The following is a 23,180-nucleotide window of genomic DNA, read 5'->3' as shown; positions in this document are numbered from 1 at the left end:
CGGGTTTTGTCGGGGATGTTCTGTGTGTGTGGGATTCGTGAATTGATGGCGTCGATTTCTCACCTGGGTCAGCGTTTCTGCCAGATCTGCAAATAGCTTTCGCCCAAGAAGATCATTTGGCGATTGACCTCTTCGACGAGCAAGTCTTGGATGGCGAACCACTTTTCTGCTTGCTTCTCCGGCGTCGCTGTGCCCTTAGTGTGTACCTGACACTTCCAGCTGGCGCCTTGACGCACTGTACCTGGTACAGCGTCGTAAACGACGTTGGCGACGAGATCGTAGATCTCTGATAGCTTTGAATCGGCGTCTGGCGATGAGAGCTGCTGCTGTGTATCACGGCAAAGTGCAACGTGCTTGGTGACGTCCAGACCTTTAATGGGAAAATTGACCAGCGTGGGATTACGTTCTTCCTGACCCAGGCTGTTTTTGGTGAAACGACGGAAGTGAATGATGAGGTATGGCGGTAGACGACGTAGCGTGTAGCGGGTGAGTTTGGCGTTGGACGCATGCAGACTTTGCCCATCGTACCTGGAAAGCACCTGTCCAATGGTGATCTGCGGAACAAGATTCTCTCCTTCTTCCGAGCTGATCACTGGAGCTGGTGGTGGAAGATCCATCGCTAATAGAAAGAAGGGCGAATCGCGTCTATCGACTGGCACAGAAGGGTCGAATCGTGCACGTCCACTTTCGTCCACCTGTTCCCCCGAAATGGTGGCCTCCTTCAGCATGCCCTCGGCCTCGGCAGCTACTGTCGAAGCTGAACTGGCTGCTTCAGTCTCGTCGGACCGAGACAGCGGCTGCGATTCTACCTGCACAACACCTTGAAAGCAGCGACTGATAACGCTCTCTCCACCAGCACCAACACCCCTTTTCCTCTTGCCACCATTCTTGCCCCCTCGCGTCAGATCAGCATGCAAGCAATTCAACAGCCAGCCCAAAAACTCGACCGGATCCGACTGGTGCGTGATTCTGAACCGATTCCCCGAAACCACTGCCACCTGTTGCAGGAATTCATGTGGTGAAACTTGTGCCTTGAAAGCTCGAGGGTTCCACACTTTTCGCACTAGACTTCCAAACCGCTTGACCAACTCGCTCTTTTCTCCAACTTCTCCCTCAACCTCCTTTCCCAATAAAAAGTAGTCCCGTATCATAGGAACGTGCACCAGTGCCTGAATCACCGCATTGACATAATCGTTCTTACCCACATTGTTCAGTCCTACGAATCCTGGGTAATACTGGTCTCCGTTTAGATCATATGCCGGGCGCGCTTCGATGGCATGAATTGTCTTGGGAGTGAAAGTAGGGTTCAGGAGGTATTTGATGTCGTGCAATGCGGCTTGGTTCTCCTCTGGGACCGCGTAGTTGTCTGGCAAGATATATGTCTGAGCCGTAGCGAGGTTCATAAACACATGATGCGAGTCGTCAATGCTATGCAAGTAGGCGTACGAATTACGTCCACGCCCTTGGAAGTAGCGCCCGCAGACGAGGCATGCATAAACGTTGATGTTCGACAGCGAGACCGAGCAGAGCTTTTCGAAATCGAAATCAAGTACCGCACGGTTGATCGTATCAAGGTACAAGGCGGACTTGCCTTTCTTTGCTACTGCGGCGCCGTTCCTGTCATTCGATAGAGTAGCTACATATGATGAAGGTTCAGAAGAAGTGGCGACCGCCGAAGAAGAAGACTGTGCCAAACGCGTCCAGTATGCAGCATCCTGAACGTCAGCGTCGTCTTCTTGGTCGTCGAACGCTTGGTCGGGGGGAGGTGGTGGGGGCATGCTCGATGGAGGTGGTGGGGGCACGATGTCACTGTTCTGAGCCTGATCGAAAGCCATGTCTGGCGGAGGTGGTGGGGGTGGCGAAGCAGGCGGTTCCGAAAGTACATTTCTTGTTGTGTGTACATCCTGCTGTGGTGGAGGAGGCGCTGGAGGCAAGATTGCGCCTCCGCCTTGCGCTGTTCGTTGTCGCTTCGTTACCGGCACCGTTACATCCGCCATTTCACTTTGAATTGCAAGCTTGAATCGTAGTAGAGTCAAGTCGGTTGCTACCAGAAGAGGGCGAGGTGGAAGATGGAACAGACGACGAAGAAGATATGATCAAGACTAAATCGTGAATGTCAAAGTCCTGAGGCTGAGTGTAAGTGTGTTTGTGTTCTCTCCGTTTTCCGAGCCTCCACTCCTTCGCGTGGCTCCAGATCACCCGATCTCGTACTTCTTTGTCCCGATTTTTTTACCACGTGATACACAGCCACTAAAAATCGGCACCCTTCGTACTCACATTGGACTGAGAAACGAAAGACTGGGCTCAACGTCATTTCCCAACTTGCGGCTGCATCAAAGGTAATGTAGTTGAAATGAAGCATGCACGACAGAAGAAACCGGCTGTGTTTAAGCGAAGTGAGTTTTACTGTACATGATGCCACAAACCGCCGAAAGCCAAAAAGACTTGAGAGTCACAGAGTAGCACGTAGAAAAACCCAATAACGAATCACGAATCCATTTTTTGACATGTGTCGAATAGCGGGACGGTCATACATCGTGTGTGAGTGATCCTCGTGTTTTTCTATTTCCGCACGAGCTGCCTTATGTAGTCTGCATTAAGCATCTACATTTCTATGTTTCGCCCTCTGAGGTTAGACATGTCGCACTCTCAGCCCGCCAGGTTCCGTATCCACGAGGTCTTCTGTGGCTGCTATGTGCGAATCCAACTTTCTGTGATGCACGTATTTCGGGGCTCTGCTAGCTGCTGCCGTTTGCAGCCCACAGTGTACGGAGCTCCTCAACTCTTACTGAATGTCGTTTGCATCAGACCTGTCACGCTTCGGCTGTTCCGGGACCGTGGAACAGTATGGCTCGGTCGACTCAAAAGCTTCTCAGAGGCGCTGTGGGAAGGAAGGATAATGACAAATCGGGTTTGTACGTGGACTTGAGTCTGTGTGCAAGTTTTGCTGTGTACCGTTTGTAGGCGCAAGGTGGCTGAACTGGAGTTGGGTAGAGGGATCGACGTCAGTGCCGGCCTGCCTCTCTTTGTGCTTTATTAAAGTGTAGATCTTGCCTCTGCCTCGCCTGATTCCTTTGCTTCAAGCAAGCCTCGAAACCTGCTGCCGGTGCCCTAGCACGTCTCTACTTGATCTCCCCGCCCTTCTCCCCTGTTTCATTCTCCACCACCTTCATCAACTATTCCTTCTTCTACTCGACCTTTCCTTTCTACGATTTTTCCCTTCGGTATACTTTGGTCGCCAGCCATTACCCTTCTTACTTCTTCTCTACTTCTACGGCTGGCATTCGATCTTATACTCTTTACGACTTCACGACACCACCTGCTGGAGCAGGCACTTCTTTACGATACTTTGGTGATCTCTGACTGGTTTCGGAGCACCTTTTCTAACATTTCTTTCTTCAGTTGCTTGCATTGATCCACCACCTGGTCTGCTATCAACCATCCTCTTTTACGACTTTACATCGCTTTCAACATTTCACGTTTTACACTTCTTCTCCCCCCGCATTTAGTCAGGCTTTTATCGAGGTGTTGGTTCTAGCAGCTTATTGTGGGTTCCTCTCTTTGGAAAGTACCATCGACGAGTAGCACAAAAAGGCTGTCTAGATCACTTCTCACCATAGCTCTTACGCTGCGTCTTTTTACGACTTGCCGAGCAACGGTAGTGCCCTCCCGTAAGACAGAGCCCATGCTTTGAAGGGATTTGCAATTTTATAACGACCCTTACGACTCTCTTCAACGCCCATCAATGCTACTTACGCCTTGACATCATTACCTATATACGACAACCTATAAGCACCCTTTCTCGAACAACTTTGGCATTTTGCACTCGCACCATCTCATTATAACCTTCGGTATTTCAGTTTTCAACCTCAATTCATAGATCGGCACGTACTATTCACAACAAAAGCTGCAACAGGAACCGTCGGCCTTGTGACAATCATGCACGGATCAGGAAGACGTAAAGAGCGTTCTTTGTCACTGTCAGGCGGCAGAGCTCCTGGAAGCCCGACACGCGACTTTGGCGTAGCTCCTGCACAGGTAGATGTATCTGCTACCAGAGCAGCTCCCTTCGCTACTAGTGCAGAAATGCTGCGGGAGGCAACAGTTGTAGCTGAACAGGCACTGAGGCAGTATCAGGCCGAGACTCAGCCTACTTATGCCACTTTTCCGTATCAGGTGCAGCGCAAGCCTATCCCACAATCAAACCCTCGCCATGCCGCCGGGCCTGTTGGAGGCTCAAATCAGCTGCAGAGGATTCCAGAAGTTACCTCGGAAGGCTCATCGGGTGAAGCTGCAGTTAAGCAAGAGGAAAAGAAACAGAAATTATCTACGATGCCCTCAATTCTCAGGCCGGGCGGTTCAAGTCAGGCGGCTAAGCATCAAAAATCTGCTTCGATGGAGGAGTACTCGCGTGCACTGCCCAGAAACTTCGACCCCGTTACTGGCAGAAAGCAAGAATCGAAGCAAGGCAGTAGGAGACCCAGCTTGCCGTATGTTTTCGAGCCTCTTTCTGCAGCTGAGCCACAGCGAAGAGACTTTCCGAACCCTCATCAATCGTCTGTTGTCCACAATGACTCGCAGCTGTCCACCTCTGAATTGCAGCGTCGTGCCAGTCAGCAGATACAATCGCCGATACTGTCTCGAGGTCCTTCTTCCTTCGGACCTGGACAGAGAATCGATCGCCAGGTACGCAATCTGTACGCATCCGACATCCCGTCCACTCCTCCACTTGGCCAGTCAGCAACTTTTCAGACCGAACCCTTGTCAATCAATAAGGCTAGACAAGCTAAGCCTCCTGTTCAGCCTTCCGCCGAGCCCCAGGCTGGATCTTTATCTTCAGCATGGTCCTCGAATACCGAGTCGGAGCCAACACCCACACCGAGCAGCATCGCCGCAACGCGTGAGCGTAACGCAGAGCTGGAGAGAGAGCTGCAGCCTGTTCAGCTTACACTTCCTTCGACGTTTCTTTCAGCGTCCTCTGTACCACCGACACAGGCAGTGGCGTTGCCAGTGATTGGTGCTCACTTTGGCGGGAGGCGAGCGCTGGAAAAGGCAGCAGCGCCTGGTGTGGCCACCAGTGCTGCCGAGGTCGCAAGTATCAAGGCTTCTGCTGCTCCTTTCGCTCCAGCAAAGTCTTCCAACCTGTCAGCACCGCCCATTCGATCCAACTCAGGCGACACTAGCTTCTCGGGAGAAACGCTCGCCTTGCCTGATGGGACGCAGATCCCAACCGTCCGGACCGACTTTCAGAATCTCAAGCGCATTAGCCTGCCCAAGCAAGCTGTGATCACCGAAAAAGCTGGCCCATCAACAGTCAAGGAGCAAATGCCAACCGTGGGTGGTCATGTGTTGGCTCGCGAAGATGCGAAAATGGTCAAGAAAAACGACGGCTCTTCCAGGACTATCTATTCGCCCACTCCTCAGACGCTTGCTGCGGCTAGGAGGCAGTCGACTCTGCTTCAGGTGCCTCAGGGAGGCAGCAAAAGTGAGGCCAAGAGCGAGGAGAGGATCCCATCGCCACTTTCTGCTTCAGTCGAGGCTCCACCTGCACCTCAGATCCCGCATTCGCTCACGTTTGACAGACTTGCACCGTCTGTGGGTGCTTCGACTTCGCACGAGAATCCGTCCCGTCCTGATCCAGAAGCTTTACGCAAGGCGACCGAGGCTCAAGGTTTCGTTCAGACAGATGCTAGTAACAAGAGCATCACTGGATTGACCCAAGCCAAGTCGGATGACACTGATGTGCGCAAGAGGAAAGAGCACGAATACCTTGATTTGAGCGACCCTTCACGATCACGTCGCAACACCTTTGGCGAGCCTGGACCGAGCATGCTCGAAGAAGCGAATCGAAAGCTATTTCTTTACCAAATGCAGCAGCTCGATCAGGAAGCCAGGGGAAAAGGTGTAGGTTCGTCCCGCCAAGCTGCAGTGTCGGCTACCACACTTCCTACTCCTGCTCAAGGTGTTTCCAGCGACAAGCCGGACAGAAAAATCGAACCAGCGGTGGCTACGACGACAACCGTCGTTCGGCGCAAGAGTAGTGCTTCGCAACAAAGTCGACGTGACTCGATTGGATCCGCTACCACCGCTTTCGATTCTCCAACCAAGGAGGAATTCCCTATCAATCTGTTCCGACAATCGAGCGGGGCAGGAAGTGCCAAAGCACTTCGAGGTACCGCTAAGGAAACAGTAGCGCCGCCGAGCGACGTCCAAGAGGTGCAAGAGCCAGATGAGGCAGAGGGCAACATGCCCATGAACGATGACGATGATGGCACGGAGATCGATGATCAAGAGGGCACTTACGACCTTTCTCTCGAAAGGAGAGTGCCGTTCGTCGTAAATACCTACACGAACAATGATGAAGACGACATCGCAATCCTCAAAGACGGTAACCGAACGTCAGAGTTTCGCTTCATCCCAATCTCGTCTGTCAAGGCGGGCAAAGCCCGGCGTCCACGTACACGCGATACTCGCGTCTCCTTCCGCAGCAACCCTTCCAACATTGAACAGCAGCGACCTGGATCGAGGCAGCACGGTGCCTCGCCTGCTTGCCGACAGTGCTTCCGTGCCGGCTTTGACTGTGCCATGAACCTGCAGCTTGGTGAAGGCACTGCCGCTCGCAAAGCTTTCCAAGACTTTGTAGCTGCGGGTGGACTCAATGCTTTCTCGATTCGAGATGGTGCTGCTGTCACCGCCGGCCGACCCCACACTGCAGGCTCTTTGACGGACGGTCGGGATGTCCGTGGCGGTAGCATTACTGTCGAACAAGCTCTTGGACGCAACTATGTCGACAAGCTCGGCGAGGTGGCTTTCGGCGAGTCGGCACTTAGTCGTCCCGTAACTCGTGGCATGTACAACGAACTGCTCGAGGAGAAGCAAGAACAGGAAAGGCGTAAGCAGCTCGCAGCTGATCACAAACCCTGGTCTGCTGACGCCGACGACGAAATTGATCTCGCCAAGTACCAAAATATGAAAGACCAGCAGCAGAAACAGGACACGGACAAAGTCAAACGCAGTCTCAGCAACAGCCACAGGGACCGCCGTCTGAGCCAAATGACGCTGCAAGACGGCTTAGATCAGGACCAAATCGAGGCTCAGGAAGGCGATGCTAGGACGACGCTTCTTAACAACATGAAGCGTTCAGGCTCGCACAAACGCAGACAATTCGAGGAGGGCGAGATTGTTGATTTTGATCCCGCTGACTACGAGGATGAGGACGACTTTGATGGCGAAGTCGATGCAGTTTCCTCTGCTTCTTCCGACTCAGACCCGGTCTTGTGGGCAGACAGATGGAGTGGTTGGGTCAAACTGCGACAATTGCTCGTGTACTGGGTCGTGGTGTTTGCACTCCAGGCGCTCGCCTCCGGATACACCAACACAGTTGGTGAGATCATCTTGGACGAGAGCGCAAGCGAAGCAACTGCCATGCTCTACCAGCTCGGCTCGCTTTCGTACAATGGTAGTCAGGGTGGCGGATTGTTCTTTGCCAACCTGATCGTAGGTTTCGGTCGACAACGCATGACGTTGATCCCTCTGGTGGCAGTAGCTGTGGTGTGCGCCATTGCTGGGTTCATGCACAACGTCTTTGCGCTCCTCGCTTGCCAAGCAGGTCTAGGTCTCGTTTCCGGTGTTTTCCTGTTTCTTTCGCTCGCCACGGTCATGGACATCTTCGCCACCTCCAAGGGTCGCCTGTTTGGTGTCGGTTCCATTGTGTTCATGCTGGTAGGCGGACAGCTGGCTGGCCCTTGGATCTCTAGGCTCGTTCTCGGACTTCTGAGCTGGTCCTGGACGTACTGGCTAACGATAATCGTAGCTGCTGTGTTGGTGGTATACGACGGTATTTTTGCTCAAGAGACGGCTGCATTTGTACTGTTCCGCCGCCACGCACTGCGTATCAAACGTACGGGACAGGGATGGACACCGGAGCCTCAACCAGAAACCAACATCCGTCAAGTGTTTGGCGACGATCTGGTGAGGCCGGTGCGGCTGCTGAGGTACAACCCTATGCTGGTCATTTTAGCACTGGGTCTCTCAGCACTGGCGGGAATGTACATGTTCCTGTTTTCAGGCCTGCAAATGGTCTTTGTTCGTGTGCATGGACTGTCGAACAACAGCGGCGCACTCGCGATTACAGTCTCGGCTGCAATCGGGTCGGCGCTTGGCGTTGTGGCCATCTTCTTGCTCAACTCGAAGAGAGCTTCTTCGAACAATACTGGTGGCTTTGCTACTAAAGCTCGCCCTCTGTATCTCGACGAAAAGGGCCACATCGACACACGCCGACCGCTTCGTGCCAAGACCGAGTCGTTGCTGGTCACGGGTCTTTACGCAACTGCTGCCTTTTCCTTTGCTCTCTATACCCTGGCACTCACTTCGAGCTTTGCAAGCACGTGGTTCCTTACCGCTTTTGGCATCGCCCTCGCCACCGCATCGTTGATCATCGTCGGTATGACAACAGTGCAGTATGTGTTGGACGGATACTCGACACCCCGAAGAGTAGCACTGCGAGACGTGGTGGCGAGAGAAGACGTTTCCACCCCTACACTGCTACAGAACGAGGAGGAGGATCGCTTCACTTCGTACTCGCGTCGTACAGCGGGGCGGTTGGCTGCGGCTGCTCGCTCAGCGCGTTTCCAAGGCGGTTCAGGCGGAAGGCATGGGCGCTTGGAGCAAGACAAGCTACATGATTCCGGCGACAGTGAAACGGGTGATGAACGCGAAGCATGGCTTGATGCTGGCGAGACCATCGTTGCGCAACGTGATAAGAGGTGGCTCGACGAGACGGCGCTTGCCGCTTTGAGCGCTGTCGTGTCTCTGCTCTTTACAGCCTGCTCATTGCTTTCGTTCGTCTCTTTCCAAGCCTTGGCCAAGCTCTCGTTCGGAGCGTTTGCCATTATCTTTGCTTCAGCTACACTCGTTGTGCTCCTGGCGTTGCTGTGCGTATATCTGTACGGAGCCAAGCCTCGAGCTCGGTCGCTCAGTATGCTGGACGAGGCCGACATGGATCGTGCACACATTCGACGTGCTCGTCTGCGCGAGAAGCGGGCTTTGAAACGTCAACAATCGCTCACCCAATCGCAGGCGCCGACTGATAGCCACGCACAGCCATTGCCAAACAGGAAGCCGAGTGCACCGATGCGACTGGCGAAGAGAGTTGTCGACGCATTGGGGTACAAACCGCTTTCGGACGACGGCATGGACATGTTCCAACGCGATCTTGATCCAGTGCCACGACGTGTCAGGACGCCAGCACCCAAGCCGCTGATGCGACAAATCGAGACTCGCTCGACGGCGACCGATGTAGCTGATGGAAAGCGCGAGCTGTGGTTGGCCAAACTCGTCGCGAGTCGAGACAAACATCGACGAATGGACGCGAACAATGGAACGGATGGAGATGGTCTTGCACCAGCGATCCGACTCAACGAGGAAACCTCAGCGGCCCAACGCGCTACGAACACCCACCTCGCGGGCGGTGGTGGTAGCGGGCTCAAACGGAGCATGAAAAGCTTTGGTGGCGTCATGCTCGGTCGCGCCACCACAGACAACGACACTCGCGCTCCTGCCAAGCGCGATATGATCGGTCGTTCCCTGAATGCCTCAACTTCTCTGCCAATCAATCTACACTCCAGCACTGGCATCTACGCTTCGCCACCTACCCAACTCCACCCACTCTCACCTCCACCTCGAGCTCAACCTCGAGCCAGCATCAGTCACCACCGATCTCTTGTGCCTGCGCATCCCGACGACGGCTTCGAAATCGTCCACTTCCAGCCGCAACAGATGGGCGAAGAAGACAGACCTCATACGCCGGTCATGACGAGGAAGATGTTCAACATGGCAGCGAGTAGGGCGGACATCATGGCTCGAAGCCATTCGCAGCCGACCAACTTGCATGCTGCGACTCATTCGCCTGTCGCTGCCGGTGCGAGTCCACGAGTGGAAAGGCAGCGACACATGTCTGGTCTCGGCTTCTAGTCGAGTGAACCATGCGTGTGCGCTTCAACAGCGCACACTTTGTACTTGTACTGTGAGTCACACGTCTCATGAAAGACACGATGCTACTGACCTTGTTGCCTTCTGTGTGTATAGATTCATGCGTCCGCTTCAAGATACAGTGTATATACGTTGCACAGCTAAGACGGCCGATTCTTCTGCAAGACGCTTGCCGTATACGTAGCGAATACCAGAAAACATATCAAGCATCGACGCAAGCCGACTCGTCGGACAAACCAAGACGCAGCTTGCACACGCACGGATGCTTCCATTGACAAGACGCAAGAATCCGATCCCGACCTCTGTAGATAGCCAAAAACCAACAACACGAGGATCAAGACCATGTATATAGCCTGCACGACTCACTCCGAGCCCAAGCTCCTCAAGACTTCAAGACCTCAAGACTTCAAGACCTCACGATCGCAAGATCCCCATCTGACGACCCTTTTCCCCTTGACTCAGTCACGAAATGAAATGAAATCACGAATCACTTCTCGATGCATGCCAACTGTGCTAATCGACGTTTCGTATGTGTATGTGTGTGACTGGTACTGCAGACTCAGTGTGAAAATCCACCACGTTGTCCCTATGCGTTGTGAAGGGCTTCTCTCTTGATGCTAAGCTATGTTGTGCGCCACTGTTTCCCAAACGCCAAGGCAGGACAGAGCATATCCTGCGCGGCTGCGATGAAGCCACCAAATGGGCACGCCCATCAAACAAACGTCACAAGCAGCACACGACACCACGCATCCGTTCACCGTCTGTCAAGCTCGTTTTGCTATTCAAACCAACTCTGTGACACTCTCACCGACACGAGTTTCTTCAGACAGGCTTGCATACTCTAGCCAAAACTCGCAAAATAAACAAAAACCTCAAATCGTGAATGAATTTAGAACATCATAAGTGAGTCGAAAACTAACCATCAAGATGGGCTATGACCGCCCTCGTGACTGATGCTCAAGGCTGAGGATGTAAGCCTTTCCACGGCGAGTGCTGTGTCGTCAATGCATGTTGCACATGCCAGGACGAGTGGCACACCACTGCGGCTGCAAAGGTTCGGCCTTCACACCCAAAGCGACCAACCTCCATCTCAGGTCCAACATCCTAGCCAGCGCTTCAACCTTGTCCCTCTTCTTGCCATCCACCGTCTCGCCGGTCCACCAGATCTCTGCACCAGCAGCGGCTCTAGGCCAGACTTTGGAATCCAGATTGGTCGCGTCGATCTGCTCGGTCCAAACAGCGGATTCTCCACCCACGAATTTCTCTCGAGTCTGTTTGGCATCCGCCTTCAGCGTAGCCGTGGCATTAGCCACAATGACAGCCGGGTCGAAAGAGTAGCTCTGCTGCCACGAGACATATGGACACCAGTTGTTGCCTGTGTAGTTGCCGAGGAAGTTGGATCCGCCGCAGTCGAGGTAAGCGAACGTGTAAGGAGCAAGAACGATGCTGACGTCGGGGTTGTTTTTCAGCGCGATGGCCGAGTTGTTGGGATCATTCCAGATTTCGACCAACGACCCCTTGGCCAGCGTCTTGGCGACCGTGGGGAACTTGACCGCCATTTCTTCCCACACCAGCCCACGCTTGCCGGCGGCCGAGGTGACGTTGGTAACGAGAGACATGAAGGGTTGCAGGTACGGTTCCATGGCAGCTTCGCTTGACAAATTCCAGCAGTGGAAGTTGGGCTCGTCTCCGCCCGACGAGACGTAGTACGACTTGGAAAGGGAAGAAGTCTTGCGCAGAAGCGAGGTGACGAATTTGCTGATGGGCTCTGGGATCTTGAACGTCTTGACATCGGTGGTGTCAAGAGCAGAGCTGTTGGATACCAGTCGAAGCTGACCCGAAGGAGGTTCAGCAGAAACTGCGATCCAGTCGAGCTGATCGGGGCATGCCATCAGGCTTCCAGCGCCGACGGCTTCAACACCCGAAAGCATGTGTGCGGGCATATCCGTCTCGATAATGACATTGACACCCTTTGCGGCGGCGTAATCGACGATGCCCTTGATGTCATCTTCGGTGTAAACCATCCTCACCACCTCTCCATTGTCTCTCTTGAACCAGCCGTACGAGCCCTTCTCGGACAGGATGCTCAAATCAGAGCCATCCTCGTCGTTAAATGCCAAAGGCCACGACTGCGTATCGGTAGCGTGCCAATGAAGCTGGTTGAGCTTGACAAAAGACATGGTGTCGATGAGCTTGTGAATGGTAGCAATGTCGAACCAATTGCGCGCAGTGTCGAGCATCAGACCTCGGTAAGGGTAAGCTGGGCGATCTTCGATTGTGATGGGCACGTTGCGAATGTAACGCTGGCTCTGAGCTTTCCCTCCCTGCTGAGGAGGGAGAGCATAGATGAGCTGCAGCAAAGTCTGCAGTCCGCGAAGAGCACCGAGAGACGTGTAAGAGGTGAGCTCGATCGAGGCACCGTTGGACGGAATCGAGAGTCGATACATCTCGGCATCGAGGACACCCAGATCGGCAGGCGCGCTCTTGTCCGTCTCCAAGTTGAGCGACTTTGACGAGCTGTTGTAGCTCAACTCCTTGATGGCGTGATTTGCGATACTGCACTTGTTGCTCCAGACGTCTGTAGCGTTGTTACCAACTGCTTCCTTGAATTGCATCTGAGGCGCATCGACTGCCGAGCGTCTGCCCTGGAAGGGCTGCTGCAACGCTCTGAGCCGAGAAGCTGCGTCACTCTCCTCTTCTGCCTTGGTGAAACAAGGGCAAGGAGTTGTGTCAGGCATCAATTCCAGCACCTTGATCTGTACGCTGGCAATCAGGGAAGCCTTGTTGACGCTGTCACGGTGACTCTCGCCTCGGTCAGGGGCGAGCTCCCACAGATCGATCGTGTTGGCCAACGTAGCAGCAGCCGTGACAGCCTGGCTAAGGTCGGCGGGGACGCGCGACTGGTCGGTACCATCAACAAGCTGGAAGCGCAGGCCGCCAGAGAGGCGAACAAAAGCGTCGTCTTTGCCTGACTTGTAGGTGGTTGGGTGAGGCCAAAGGGCGTTTGCAGAGAAAGCGCCAACGAGGCAGGCCGAAGCCAACAAAGTGGCCGTGCGAGCGCACCACATTGTTTGTGAAGCAGGTATGAAGGTGGGAGAAAAATGAGAGCTGGAAGGAGACGTGGAAGACGGGAAAGAAGACAAAAAAAGGAGGTGCGACCGATCCACTTATGTACCCTGATTGATCATGGAAAGCCAAGCGAATGGTGATCTTGCGTTACAAGAACAAGGCAATAAAGTCAGGCCGGCTCTGTGCTCAAAACAACCAAGTCAGTCGAGAGGCATTGGCTATTGGTGGAGTAGATGATATCAGGGCAGTGCATAAAGATCCAGTGGGTCTGTGGGTAAGTCAGAGGCTTTATTGTGTACGAAGGGAGCGTGTCTGCATGAAGCGGACCACTCTAGCCCAACGGCTCAGCGGGCAGCGATCTGCGCTTGCTGGCTTGAACAGGACAACATGTGATGGTGGGTCGAAAGCTCGGCCCGTTGATTGTTGATTGTGCAAGGTCAGGTTGGAATGTAAATCGCGAATGCTTTTTGTTTGCCATTTTCAGTTTAGTGCGAAAGTGTGAGTTAGTTTGACAGCTCACCTGCAGCTCACCAACTAAGAATCGTGCAAGGACACGCGCTTGGACCAATCACGAATTCAGATTTGTCTCTAAAGGCCCCATCTCCCGTACAGTATCTACAACAGGGGAGATCCCCACCGGCATCAAACAATCACAGAATGCTTCATGGGTGACAGCCGTAAAACACACGGGGTCAAGGGGTCCTTCGTCCCGCACATCGGATTTCGAGCTGCGTTGCTTAGAGATGGGTTACATAGGAAGTAACTACATGAAAGGGAGAGAAAGGTGGGACCGGTGAATTGCGGGACTAGTACGACTTTGGAAGTCCGAGAACGTGCTGTCCTAGGTAGTTGAGCACCATCTCACGGCTGTCAGTCACAGAACAGATCGAACAAAGAATCGTGAATGAATCGAAAAAAATCATGTCAGTCGTGAGTATCGCTAATCAGGAATGCATCTTTCACCGTGCGCATATGAGGTAAAAAGGTCGAGTCGCGAATAAACTTACCTAACCGGTGCGAGTCGAGGCACCAAAACTTCACGGAAGAGCCTTTCCACACCGTACTCGACGGCATAGCCCATCCCGCCCAGGGTCATGACAGCCGTCTCGCAAGCTTTGAATCCAGCTTCTGCCGCCATGTACTTGGCTGCATTTGCCTGCGCTCCTGAATCTGTCGCTCTGTCGTCGTACATCCTCGCTGCAGCGTATGTGAGATGCTTTGCTGCTTCTAACTGAGCCCAGCTTTTCGCCAATGGGTGTTGGATCGCCTGCATCGCACCGATAGGTCGACCGAAGACTACCCTATCACCTGCATACTTGACCGCTTTCGTCAGTGCCGCATATCCTGTTCCCAACGCTTCGCCCGCCAACAGGCACCGTTCAGCATTCATACCATGCAGGACGTACTTGAACCCTTTGCCCTCTTCGCCAATCAGGCAGTCCACCGGCACCTCGAAATCGTCGAACCACACCTCGTTTGCATCCACCATGTTTCCACCCATTTTGGCAATTTTCCTCATCTCGACGCCCTTGGCAAGTTTCGCCTTGCCTGCATTGCGTGGGTTATTGGGCATGTTTCGCAAAGGCGCGAAAAAGAGGCTCAGACCGGAGGATCGAGATCCAGACTCTGGCTCCGACGTTCGTGCTAACAGTACCACGTGGGAAGCTACCTGGGCCGAAGACGTCCAGATCTTGCTGCCGTTGATCACGTATTTGTCGCCCTTTTTCACTGCTTTCGTCTTGAGCTTGAGCGTTTCCGAGCCAGTAGAGGGCTCAGTAATACCAAAGCAAGATCGGATGCGACCATCGATCATCTTGGGCAACCAGTCAGCATGCTGTTTGGGCGAAGCAAACTCGATGATTGGCATCAAGGGGTAAATGTTAGCGTGGATAGATTGGGCACCAGCAACGGCTCCGCCAGATTCGGCGATGGTTTGGAGCATCACGGTAGCTTCCGAGATGCCAAGCCCTGCACCACCGAGCGATTCTGGCATGCAGATACCGATCCAACGTCCTTCTGAGAGTGCATCGTAGAGCTCGTGTGGATACTCGGCTGCTTGGTCTTTGTGCCTCCAGTAATCGTTGTCGAACTGTGAGCAGATGCTTTGGATCGCACGTCTTACCTCGACTTGCGACTCGGAAAGGCCTTGTTCGGACATGCCTGTGAACTCCACGGCTGCGCGCCTGTTGGTGCTTGATGAAGCAAAACCTCTTGTACTGTTCGTCATGGTGTCTGCTGCGGACCTCGCTGCAATGGTTCTGACTGGCGAGACACTTGCACGGCAGACAGACGTCACCAGCGTTGAGACGCTTCGCGTTGCGCGAGGCATCTCCCTGAGGACAATGTTAATCGACCTTGGCGTGATCATGGTTGAGCTGCTAAACGCTTGGGTGGCTGTACCGAAGAAGTCTCTCGAGAAGGGGCCTGCGAAGTGATGTTTACTTGTCCAAAGGGTGCGTCCAACTGGTGCGCTTTTATATCATGTCTAAGACTTGTTTCGACTTGAGAAGCTTGAGCGTCGCCAACTACTGTTATTCCCGCACCTTGCGTTCTGGAAAGTGCGGGGAAATCAAAGTCTCCGCAAAACCCGACGCAAGTCACATCGAAGATTGAGCTGAGCGCCTCTTAGGCATTCGTGATTCATTCATGACTCGTGATTGATTGGCTTCACTGGATAACAGCGATCAATCAGATCTCTGGAATTGCCTACAGGATCGGAACTCACGACTCACGACTGGACTCTGAAAAGGGTCAGACGTCGACTTAGGCACCAACGACCGTTGGACCCGTCACAGCCACACCTCGTTTGTGGGAGAACGCGGTCACAATCGTGAATCGTGAATTCGACAAAAACCTGCCACACACCTGATATGAGTTACGAGTCACGAGTCGTGAGTTGCGATTCACATCCACGATTCGCCCTCTAGAAAGACTTTGGGCAAACCAAACACGAAAGCAACATCCGTTTCACCGCAGCAGCACCGGTCGCTGGTGGAGACCCACAACTGCCGCTATCACCACGCGCAGATCACACAACATCGTCTCGGCCAACACTTGATACATTACAAACACAGAACAAAGGATTGTGAAGTGAGCCACGAGTGAATCAACTAAAAAAATGACGGGCGAGGCCGCGGCGTTGATCGGCCATAGGTGCGGAGCTTACTTGCGACCGAACAACCTTGGCACCTTGAGGCCCTTGAAACGCGAGGAAGAATTACTCAGCACGCTCTTGCTCTCAGACGGGTAGGTTGAAGATCCATCACGGTCGCCCGCTGGATCACGGAATTGAGCCATCTTGATCTTCCTGGGCTTCAAGCTAATGCCGCCCTTGCCGCCGCGAGCCTCCGACTTGAGAGGAGCCAGCGTGTCTGCGGACTGCCAATCTGGCAGCTTGGAAGCCAGCAGCTCGCAGAAGAGCGGCTGAAGTCGGCGGATGTACTTCAGGCTCGGTGGAGCGTAGCCCACGTCAAACTTAGGCACGCGCAATGGGCCAACCTCCTCTTCGCCGGCCAGGTGCTGGTTAAGTGGGTCGACTTCATCGAAGAATGCCCAGGGGAAATCGTACTTCTCCGTACCGCGCACGCCATCTTCGCACTTGCCGTCGTCGAGCGTCTCGCCGGCATCCGCCATCAGATCCTCCATCATAGCGTCAATGTTTCGGAACTCGCGTCGCATATTGTCGTCCGTGATGTCGACCTCCGAAACGCCACCAACATGCCCTGCCTCGGGTTTGCCAAGCAAGTAATTTCTGCGCGCTTCCAGCTCGTACCTCACCTTGGTCCACTTGGAGTACCTCGCCAGCTTGTCAGCTTCCGCGATGATCTTTTTCACTTCTGAGCCCGAGAGCCGCGCGTCCTGCAGGAGCTCTTCCAAGTTAATTTCGAGATTAGGAGCACGGCGGTCAGCTGGGTGAGCAGGATCCGTGGTAGAAAGTGCCATGTAGTCGAGACCTAGCTGACACCAGTCCCAAAGCGGTTTGGAAATGGGCGCACATTCGTGGAATAACATGTAGAGCGACTGCTCGTGACGAGCTGCCAGTGCGATCCATCCTTCGATGCTGCGATCGCCGCTCTTGTGAACCTCGAGCATGTCGTCAATGAGCTTTTGCAGATCGCCGAGGCGTTCGCTGAGATTGGCGTTTTTGGCAATGGAACGGATGGCAGGGTAAAACACGGTTGCGAGCGAGTCCTTGATGATGGCAGGGATCAAACTTCCGCTGGCAATCTCCACCGCCTGCTCTCGGTCGCGGCGCTTAAGACACTCTCGAAGCAGCAACTTGAGCAGAGCAAACTTGCGCGCACGCGAATTATCGGACCCCTTTGCTCCCCACGAGGGCATGGGCGGCTGATCGGCGCCGGCTGGTGTCGTCTCGGGATAAGCGAGATTCAAATTGCCGCGATAGGGAGAGAGGGCAAAGCAGCGTTGCAGCTCGAGCACGTGGTCTTCGGCTTCTCTGCTCAGCTTTCCGTGAGCCGACAGCAAGATGGTGGTCAGAACGTCCTCGCCTCGCTTCTTGGCGTCGCGCTGGATCCGGCGAGACTCGACTCGGTCTCCGCGTCGTACGTAGTCCTCAACCTTCTTGCTCAGCTCGGGGTCGTTGATCTCCTTGCGAAGAGGGACCACAAACTCCTTTTGAATGTAGGAAGCCTCTTTGCCGATGACGTACGAAAAGATACGCTGGAGCAGGGATTTGGCACCACCGGGTCGTGCCAGCAGCAGCGAGAGGATACCCGAAATCATGGTCTCAGCGTTGGCATACTTGAGCAGCTGCTTGGCTCCCCAGTATGGAGCCAGTGCATGGATGCCCTTCACCATCTTGAAGATGTCGTCTGCGTTCGGCGCAGTGACAAACAGAGAATGGGCGACATAAGCGGCTTGGATGCGCACAAATTCGACCGAGTTGCGGTACTGGGGCGGCAAGTTTTTGACGTTGCTAATGTCAAGATACGAGATCGCTTCCTCAAGACCGGTCTCGCTTTCGATGATGCTCTCCTTGAACGCAGACCAATCGCGTCGGACCGTGGACCATTCTTTGCCTGCAGCTCGCCATAGACGACCGCTTTCGCCGTCAAACAGGTTGTCGATCTGATCCATCAAGTCGTCATCGATCCGTTCAGGCCGGTCAAGGCCGCGTTTGACGGTACCCTTGCCCCAGTTCTTGCCTACGCCCCACTTCTCGGTGCCTGGCTCACCGACGCCGGGACCACGTGTCTCACCTTCGCCGCGCACACCGAACCCTCGAGAAACAAAGCTGCCGAGGTATTGTGTTGCTGCTAGAGTGTACAAGCGACGGTTGGAGATCTCGCCTCGTTCGATCGAACTGGAAAAGTTGCGGGCAGCCATTTCATCAAAGAAGGGCTGGATGCGTTTCTGCCAGTACTTTTCGGAGGCTTGATCAAGACCGGGGAAGGTGTGTAAATGCACGTGGAAGAGGTGGCGAACAATGAGGGGTTCTTGCAGGTTTTCGGCGTCACGCATCGCATCCTCATTGGCATAAGGGTCACGAGCGGCACCAGCATAATCGCCAGCTTCCTCGCCACGCTCAAAAGTCTTGATGCGAGTTAGTTTGGAACGTTGGGTCGAGAAAGGATAGCCGTATTCGGTGAGCGCACCAAACTTTTCAAGCTCGGACCACTCGCTTTGCATCTGAAGCATGACGAGCGCTTTGAGCAGGTAGTGGCGCTGCTGAGGCGTCAGCGATTCGACGCCTCCGCTGCGCTTCTTAGGACCGCCAGCACCGTGTGGTTGACGACGGCTTGCTTGTCGTGCTTTAGATTTCCGATCACGCTCGTGCTCGTGTTCGCGCGCGGCGAGCAGACGGTGCTCCTCGGCCTCCTCTTTTTCGCGAATGGCGCGGTCGCGTGCTTGAGACTCTTGGTCGCGCTTGCGTTCTGCCTCTGCCTGTTTGGCCTCCCGCTTCTTGATCTTTTCGTTTCGCTTGGCTTCCTTGGCCGCCAGAGCAGCGGCTGCGGCTGCGGCCGAAGCTTCTTGTTTGGCTCTACGTTTCTCAGCTGCGCGATCCGCCTTAGCGGCGCGAGCCTCGGCTTGGGCAGCCTTGTGCTGCTGCTCAGCCTGCAATTTGGCAGCTCTGCGTTGCTGCGCGTCAGCGCTGACCGCAGCAGCTCCACCAGTCAAAGCAGCGATAGCGACAGCAGGAGTCGCTCGGGATCGTTTTGGCGTGGCATCGACGTGGTCTTGATCCTCGTCTTCCTCGTCGTCATCTTCGCTGCTATCCTCGGACGGCTCAGGGCGCGACCGGGCTGTAGCCTTTGTAGTCAAAGGCGCAGCCGTCATTGTGGCCGAGGGAGCCTTGTGGGTGAGGTTCAGGTAGCCTTTGGGTGCAGTGCGTCCATTGCCACTGGAGGCCAGGAGCTTGGAAGTGGAACGCGAGGCAGGAGCTGCTGTGGAAGCAATGGCGGCCTGAGAGATGGCAGGCGCAGGCTTGGCAGTGGTTTCGAAACCCTCGGAGGTCTGCTCGGTGCTTTCGTCGTCGGAATCATTTTGGTCTGAATCATCGTCGTCGTCGCTCGTAGATTCAGGGAGCTTCTTGGCGGCGATTGGAGAAACAGGGTCGGGTGTTGCTTTTCCGGCCTGAAGGGGCTTGGCAGACTTGGTGACGATAATAGGGACAGCCTCATCGTCGTGCACATCGGCGGGCTCGACCGCATCATGAAGCAAAGCTTCATCCTCGGACGAAGTTTGGCTATCACTCTGCTCATCGACCTCAGCCGCCGCACTGAGCTTGCGGTGACGCTTCTTGATGGCGTTGGCTGCAAGCGCGCCAGTGGAAACGCCGGTGATGGCGGCCAAAGCAGCCTCGCGAGAAGACTTTTGAGGGGTGGAGGTGGAGCGAGTTGGATTGTTCTCTTTGGGACGCGACTGCGACTGAGAGTGCGGCGGTGGCCTGAACTGAGATCGCGATCGAACGACAGCATCGGTGCGAGAAACCATTGGGAGATGGCTATCGGATCGTTCAAGGGCGTCCAGTGTGCGCTGACGCTCGCGATCCATGCTCCTTCGAACCGTGTTTTCGGTAGATTCGAGGCTGACAGGCTGTGCGCCTCCTCGGGGCCTGTGCAGATCGCGATCATCTCTGTACCAGCGCGGATCGGACTCGTCGTAACCTCTGGCGGCAAGGTTGGCAGCACTGCGGCGTTTGCGAATGGCAAGGAGCATTTCGTCCTCTTCGATGCGAGCAAGTTCCATTTCATCGTCATCGCGTCGATGAGAGGCAGGACGGTTGCTGTAGCGATTGAGACGAGATGAAGGTGGCTGCAAGCGGGGAGCGCTTGAACGGTCGCGGCTGCCACCCGAGGCTCGACTGAGCACACGGTTGAGCATACCGCCGCCACGTCCGGGGGAGGACCAAGACTTGGAAGCGGAGCGACCCAGGTTACGTTCGGAAGATCGATCGAAGTCATTTCGGCGGGCCTCGGGCGTGTCGTAAGAGCTAGGTCTGGTGGAGCGTCCGACACCGGGTTTTCGGCGATAGTCGTCCCTAATATGTCCGTTCGAGACGGACCTTCTCGGAGGGCGTTGGTCATATTCGGCGGTGGAGAAATCATCGTCAGGATCGGATTGGCGATAGGGATCGCTCAGCTGGCGTCGACGACGATTGGCAAGTGCCGCACCGCCGCGGTCGGAGCGTCGTTCTTGTCCGAACTCGTCATCTTCTTCATCGAGGTCGACTAGCTCCGGACGATCGCGATCGTTGTCAAATTTGGGAAGTGCAGGTCTGCGGGTGGAGTTGGTACGTGTACGAGAAGGGGAGAGGGGTTCTGTTCTGCGATGGCTTTCGATGATTCGACGCCCATCTTGCCGTGAGTCAGGATCGTACTGACGCGATGTCCTACTGCGTCGATGGTCATCATAAGCGTCGGTGTCGGTGCCAGTGCGCCTATTGCCTAAAGATCGCTCGCTATACCTGGCACCTGAAGCGTCGCTGTCTCTACGCGAGCGCGGGAAACCCGGCCGAGCAATGGGGCTGGCAGGTTCCGGAACAGGTTCACGCGGAGGCAGGCCCATCGAGTTGACGATGCGGCTTCTGTCCGGCTGAGGCCGACGCAACCTGGCCGACATATTGTGGAGATGCTTGATAAGATTCTAGCGCTGGAAGGGGATGTAACCGTGAGCGAACGCGTTGCAAAGTGACCCCGAGTGGCGCTGAAAAGCGATGGACCGAGGTTGTAGAGGTCGGTGGTTATACTCTGATGACAAGGTCAGTGCTAGAAGGCTGCTTGGATGAAACGAAGGAGCCAGAGGGCTGAGTTGAGCTCGCAAGTGGTGAACCGGCAGCAAGGCAAACAATACGAATCGATCAAGGTGCGAGGAGGAAAGAGGGGAAAGGGAGCAAGAGGGTTTAGACCAGGGACTAGGGTGAAAACAAGCCCACCGACAATGGCTACCGTCTCTAAGTGGATGGACAACGCAGCAACGGAAGGCTGGGACAACAGAGGCTGGCGAGCGAGGACCGAAAGCGGGGTTAGTGTAGCGCTCACAAGCGTTGCAGCAGGACACGAGACTGTCTAACGTGCCGATTCGAGCGCGTTGTGAAAATGCAAGCGGTTGACAGACAGCTGATACTCTCACGTCTTCTATTCATGATCATGATGACTACAATACTACTGATTGAGCTTATCTGACCGTGTGGTCTTCAGAATCTAAGCGGGGAAAGCATTCGGGAGACGGCGCACAAAGACAGATAGAAACATGAAAGTGAAAGCGGATGGTCAATGATTCGCGAGTTTCGCATGGCTCTTCCGTGAACACGCCAACACGACTCCAGAGAAGCGACCATGACACCGTCATGCGTCGTCCAGAAGTGAATTACGCCACCCAGAACGAGCGAGGTAGAAGACTCGACAACACAGCAAATTGAATCTCTAGTTATTTCCGATCTCTGTTCCCTTGTCTCCCTGTCTCCCTGTCTCCCTGTCTCCCTGTCTCCCTGTCTCCTTGTCTCGCCCCCTGCCGCTCTCTACTGTAGCAGACAGCCAACCAAAGTGCGGTTGGACAGATGCATTCCTGTACATGCACATGCATTGCAGCGAATTTCAGAATCGAGTCAAAGCTGTACGATGCAAGCGAGCATGGTATAAAACGGGGCAAACAAAGCACGTCAGACGAGCTGTGTCGAAAATCGTGAATGAATTGCAAAGAGAAGTGTAGCTGCCCGCTACTCATCAGGGTAGCGCGTGACATTCACGATTGGCTTTCAAACTAGAGCAACGGAGAATAGCACCGTTCGGTGTGCTCAACTCACGACTGTCAATGTTATCGGCGGCTCGATCAAAGAACGATTAAGCAAAGCTCGACATTGCGTGCCAAGCCTTTGGTGATCGACTTTACTGGCCTATCCGCTCGAATCTGTCTCGGAATTGGTCACATTCCGCGAGCTGCAAACTTCCCATGAGTGAGGCTACAATCTCGAATAGACGCGCAACTCAACTTGCTCGGTGCGGGGGATCGTCGAATGCAGACTAACGTACGTTAACGCTCCTTACTCTCCGCGAGGATCTGTTCTCGCTTCCAACTAATTTATTCACAATTGACAATTTTCAACTGCAGCCAGGCTTGGCACAGCGAGCACAAATAAATACAAAACTATTAATCAGCGTTCGTGATGTGATTCGTGATTGTGACTGAAACCGTGTCAACGAATCGCGAATCGATAGTAACTACTTTAATTTGCAAAAAGACCCGACAGAGGAATAAACAAACACGAATCGTGAACACGGAATCTGTGAATCATATTAATATCAATAAATCATGAATCACCAACGTGCAACCACGAACGTGGAAGTACAAGTCGTCATCATGTGATATCCAACGTGCAAGTGTCTCGCGTTAATGGATTGATTCAGTCTAGCACAGTGACGCGAAGTCTAGCACAGTGACGCGAAGCAGCGAGGTGGAAAAAGGCTTGAGTTGAGCTTCACCTTCTGCCCTTGACAGCTTTCTTGTTGAGCGCCTTCTTCTTCTGCTGCAACTTGGCCGTCTCTTCGGCGCGCTTGCCGGACGAATAGCTGAGCTTCTCGTACAGCTTGCGCTGTCGGTTGCTCATCATCATCTTAGACATTTCCTTGGCCTCTTGCTCTTCCGTCTTGCGCTTGGGTGCC

General features: G+C 54.2%; 6 protein-coding genes across 6 annotated transcripts in view; 1 reads left to right on the top strand and 5 right to left on the bottom strand.

Annotated features, from left to right (window-relative positions):
• Nucleotides 1–68: 68 nt before the first annotated feature.
• On the bottom strand, nucleotides 69–1,997 carry UMAG_11833 (mRNA splicing protein SAD1; the record flags this gene model as incomplete). Its single annotated transcript, XM_011388517.1, has 1 exon — nucleotides 69–1,997. The coding sequence occupies one exon, from the start codon at nucleotides 1,995–1,997 to the stop codon at nucleotides 69–71; it is 1,929 nt and encodes a 642-aa protein (XP_011386819.1).
• A 1,942-nt stretch (nucleotides 1,998–3,939) lies between these two features.
• UMAG_00696 (uncharacterized protein) lies at nucleotides 3,940–9,972 on the top strand (the record flags this gene model as incomplete). The annotated part of the gene is made up of 1 exon (XM_011388190.1): nucleotides 3,940–9,972. The coding sequence occupies one exon, from the start codon at nucleotides 3,940–3,942 to the stop codon at nucleotides 9,970–9,972; it is 6,033 nt and encodes a 2,010-aa protein (XP_011386492.1).
• A 1,019-nt stretch (nucleotides 9,973–10,991) lies between these two features.
• UMAG_00695 (putative exochitinase) lies at nucleotides 10,992–13,058 on the bottom strand (the record flags this gene model as incomplete). The annotated part of the gene is made up of 1 exon (XM_011388189.1): nucleotides 10,992–13,058. One exon carries the CDS (start codon nucleotides 13,056–13,058, stop codon nucleotides 10,992–10,994), a length of 2,067 nt encoding a protein of 688 aa, XP_011386491.1.
• An 807-nt stretch (nucleotides 13,059–13,865) lies between these two features.
• Nucleotides 13,866–15,217, bottom strand: UMAG_00694 (uncharacterized protein; the record flags this gene model as incomplete). The annotated part of the gene is made up of 2 exons (XM_011388188.1): nucleotides 13,866–13,926; nucleotides 14,067–15,217. 2 exons carry the CDS (start codon nucleotides 15,215–15,217, stop codon nucleotides 13,866–13,868), a joined length of 1,212 nt encoding a protein of 403 aa, XP_011386490.1.
• A 1,004-nt stretch (nucleotides 15,218–16,221) lies between these two features.
• Nucleotides 16,222–21,141, bottom strand: UMAG_00693 (uncharacterized protein; the record flags this gene model as incomplete). The annotated part of the gene is made up of 1 exon (XM_011388187.1): nucleotides 16,222–21,141. One exon carries the CDS (start codon nucleotides 21,139–21,141, stop codon nucleotides 16,222–16,224), a length of 4,920 nt encoding a protein of 1,639 aa, XP_011386489.1.
• Nucleotides 21,142–22,996: 1,855 nt separating this feature from the next.
• The window catches only part of UMAG_15016 (mRNA-binding ribosome synthesis protein NOP7), a gene marked incomplete at both ends in the record, with an annotated part of 2,125 nt that continues 1,941 nt past the window's right edge, over nucleotides 22,997–23,180 (bottom strand). Inside the window, one exon of the mRNA XM_011388552.1 lies at nucleotides 22,997–23,179. Within this exon, the coding sequence (XP_011386854.1) occupies nucleotides 22,997–23,179 (183 nt within the window). The remainder of the gene's footprint in view (nucleotide 23,180) is intronic.

The sequence above is a fragment of the Mycosarcoma maydis genome, chromosome 1, assembly GCF_000328475.2.
Source record: "Mycosarcoma maydis chromosome 1, whole genome shotgun sequence".
Taxonomy (NCBI): domain Eukaryota; kingdom Fungi; phylum Basidiomycota; class Ustilaginomycetes; order Ustilaginales; genus Mycosarcoma; species Mycosarcoma maydis.
This window is presented reverse-complemented; position numbering and strand designations above follow the sequence as displayed.